Consider the following 2,614-nt stretch of genomic DNA (forward strand, 5'->3'; position numbering starts at 1 on the left):
ATGCTGAAAACGAATTCAAGAAAATTTCCCGGAAAATTGTAAATCCTGGAAAATTTTCCGAAAATGAACTTATCGCTATAAAAGGAAAATGGAAAATCGGAGAAAATTATGAGAAGTCCCATTCGATCGGGCGGAAAATTTCATGGGGATGGTAGCCGGAGGCCGAGATTTGGGGCCTAAATCCAGCCGTTTCCGAGATATTGCGAAAAAACTGGCTTTTTACTGAATTTTTCAGTATACTGGTAGAAAATAGTTGGCAGACTAACAGCACCGATTTCGTCAATTGTTCCAAAAATGATTATCACCTACTGAACCAGGAGTCACATCACATATCGTATGAGATAAATATTGGTAATTTTGATTGTAACCAATTTAAACCAACTTCGAATTATAGTTACCGAGATTTTGTGAATGCCGATTACGATACCATAAATGAGTCGCTGAATGACGTCGATTGGATGGAAATGTTTTCCGGTGATGATTTCGACTCGCATATCACAAAGTTCTACGAACTGATTGATTCAGTAATTTCATCGAATGTTGTGATGAAAACGAAGAAGCTTTCAAGTCACCCAAAATGGTTTAATAATGACCTTATCAATTTGAAGAATAGAGTCAATAGACAGTACAAATACATAGCATCCAGACATACCATTGAAGAAAAAAACTACGCCAAAAAAGAACACTCCAAATTGAGAAGAGAATACAAAAAGAGCGCACGTTTGGCATATAGAAACTACAAACTCGAAATGGAAAACCTTATCAATGAAGATCCACAGAAGTTTTTCGAATTCGTGAATGGTTCCAAAAAGACGAATGATGATCTTCCGAATGAAATGGTTCTTGGAGGCAAGAAAAGTAGTAACCAAGGTGAAATAGCACAATTTTTCGCAACACATTTTGCCAAAGCGTACACTGAACCGGATTATACCAAAAATGAGAATTATTCTGAAGATGAACCATTGCTAAAGGATCTGTGTGCTAATTTTCCAACTATCAACATTACTGAGGAGTTGGTTATGGATACGATAAATAACCTTCCTGGAAATTAACATATTTGGTTCATGCTCATCAATTACCTGAATGATTTGAAAAGTGATATGAAATCTAGGAAGTCTAGTTGCGTTTCGTACGTAATTGCTCCATATCGCAAGTTATTCACTTTTTGCCATAACTGGTCGCTGGATTCATTCCGTCGTTCATCGAAACGATCAATTCTTTCATTACAATCATCGTGTTCAGGCTCTGGTGCTGTTGCACCCTCTGAATTGCTGCCGCTTATCGACTGCCCCAGAATATTGGCGACCGAACGTTTCTTTTTTAGTTTAAATGACATTTCTCGTTTCATTGGCTCAGATGTCTCTGGTGTGGCTGTGCTTGCAGTAGTTGTGATGTGCATTGTGGTCCAGTCACGACCACCGAATAGTTTTAAAGCATCGTTTGCTAATGGTTCTTCACACATACGATCCTCGAAATATAATTGAACGTACTTCTCTTTTAACCACAGCATTGAACGATCGGCTAGACGCTGCTGTCGCTTGATTCCTTTGATAATCCAATTAAGGCCAACGTACCAAAGCCGACATAACATCGGAGGGCACATTAAACAAATAAGTCGATTGTCATTAATGCTGCTTCCATATAGAATTGTAACGCAGCACTCGATATGAGTTAAACCAAATTGTTTTCCGGCTGCCAAAAGTTCGGCATCATATTCGTGGTTACGTGAACCCATGATAACTTCCTTTGCCAAAGTTAAATCAAGAAAGCCTTCATCAATGGTTGGATTCTGTGGTTCGAACTCATTTGTCACAGTTATTTGGTGATGATAAAATAGTCTTTGCGAAACTAATTCTTCTGGATTTACAGCCAAATCGTATTCTTGTTCGGATTTTAATCGATGCCAAGATGGTCTTTGCCATGTGATTGACGCACATGATCGTTCCAATCGAAAAAATGCATAACAAGAACGGCCTGAAGTCGCATCTGGCTCCCATATGACTGAAGTGGTGCCGTGATGCATAATTTGTAATATATGATGATCAATTCGGATTGTTGGATTTGAAATCGGAATTATACATACGCCGTGGTCGTAAAGCAGCGGCTGAACTGGATTATAATTTCCAATTTCAACTTCATAATCTTCTTCCAATTCTTCTAAATCCGGGTGATATGTCGATGAAGCTGCCAATTGACGATTTCCTAAAGAGGCTGAACGCAAATAATCAATCAAGTTATTCGAACTGTTTTTTATAAGCGTATGATGATGTTGGTGACAAGAATCGATATGATCCATAACAGCTTGAATCTTGAAAATTTGGTCAGCGGTCACACCCGATGAACCAATCCTTGTGAAGTAATGATCGTCTCCATTGTAGTCCGAAATAAACTGTTGAATAATTTGAAAATAATATAGATTTTCAACAGGTAAAGCTGTCAACGGACACGGACAAAAAATGAAAAAAGTCGTTTTTGTCCGTCCGTCCGTCCGAAAAATTTGTCCGTCCGAACTTTTTTTCGGACGGACAGATTTTGTCCGTCCGAAAAAAAAGAAATTTTGGACGGACAAATTTTGTCCATCCGAACTTTTCGGACGGACGGACAATGTCCAAAA

General features: G+C 38.5%; 1 protein-coding gene across 1 annotated transcript; it reads right to left on the reverse strand.

The window, feature by feature from the left end:
* Nucleotides 1-122: 122 nt before the first annotated feature.
* Nucleotides 123-2,389, reverse strand: LOC129572300 (1-phosphatidylinositol 4,5-bisphosphate phosphodiesterase epsilon-1-like; the record flags this gene model as incomplete). The annotated part of the gene is made up of 1 exon (XM_055452243.1): nt 123-2,389. A coding segment is annotated over one exon (1,314 nt), but the record flags the coding sequence as incomplete, so codon positions are not given.
* Between the last annotated feature and the right edge of the window lie 225 nt (nt 2,390-2,614).

Source organism: Sitodiplosis mosellana, unplaced genomic scaffold (assembly GCF_009176505.1).
Source record: "Sitodiplosis mosellana isolate CC-2019 unplaced genomic scaffold, AAFC_SMos_1.0 Smas_scaffold_4676, whole genome shotgun sequence".
In the NCBI taxonomy this organism is placed as follows: Eukaryota; Metazoa; Arthropoda; class Insecta; order Diptera; family Cecidomyiidae; genus Sitodiplosis; species Sitodiplosis mosellana.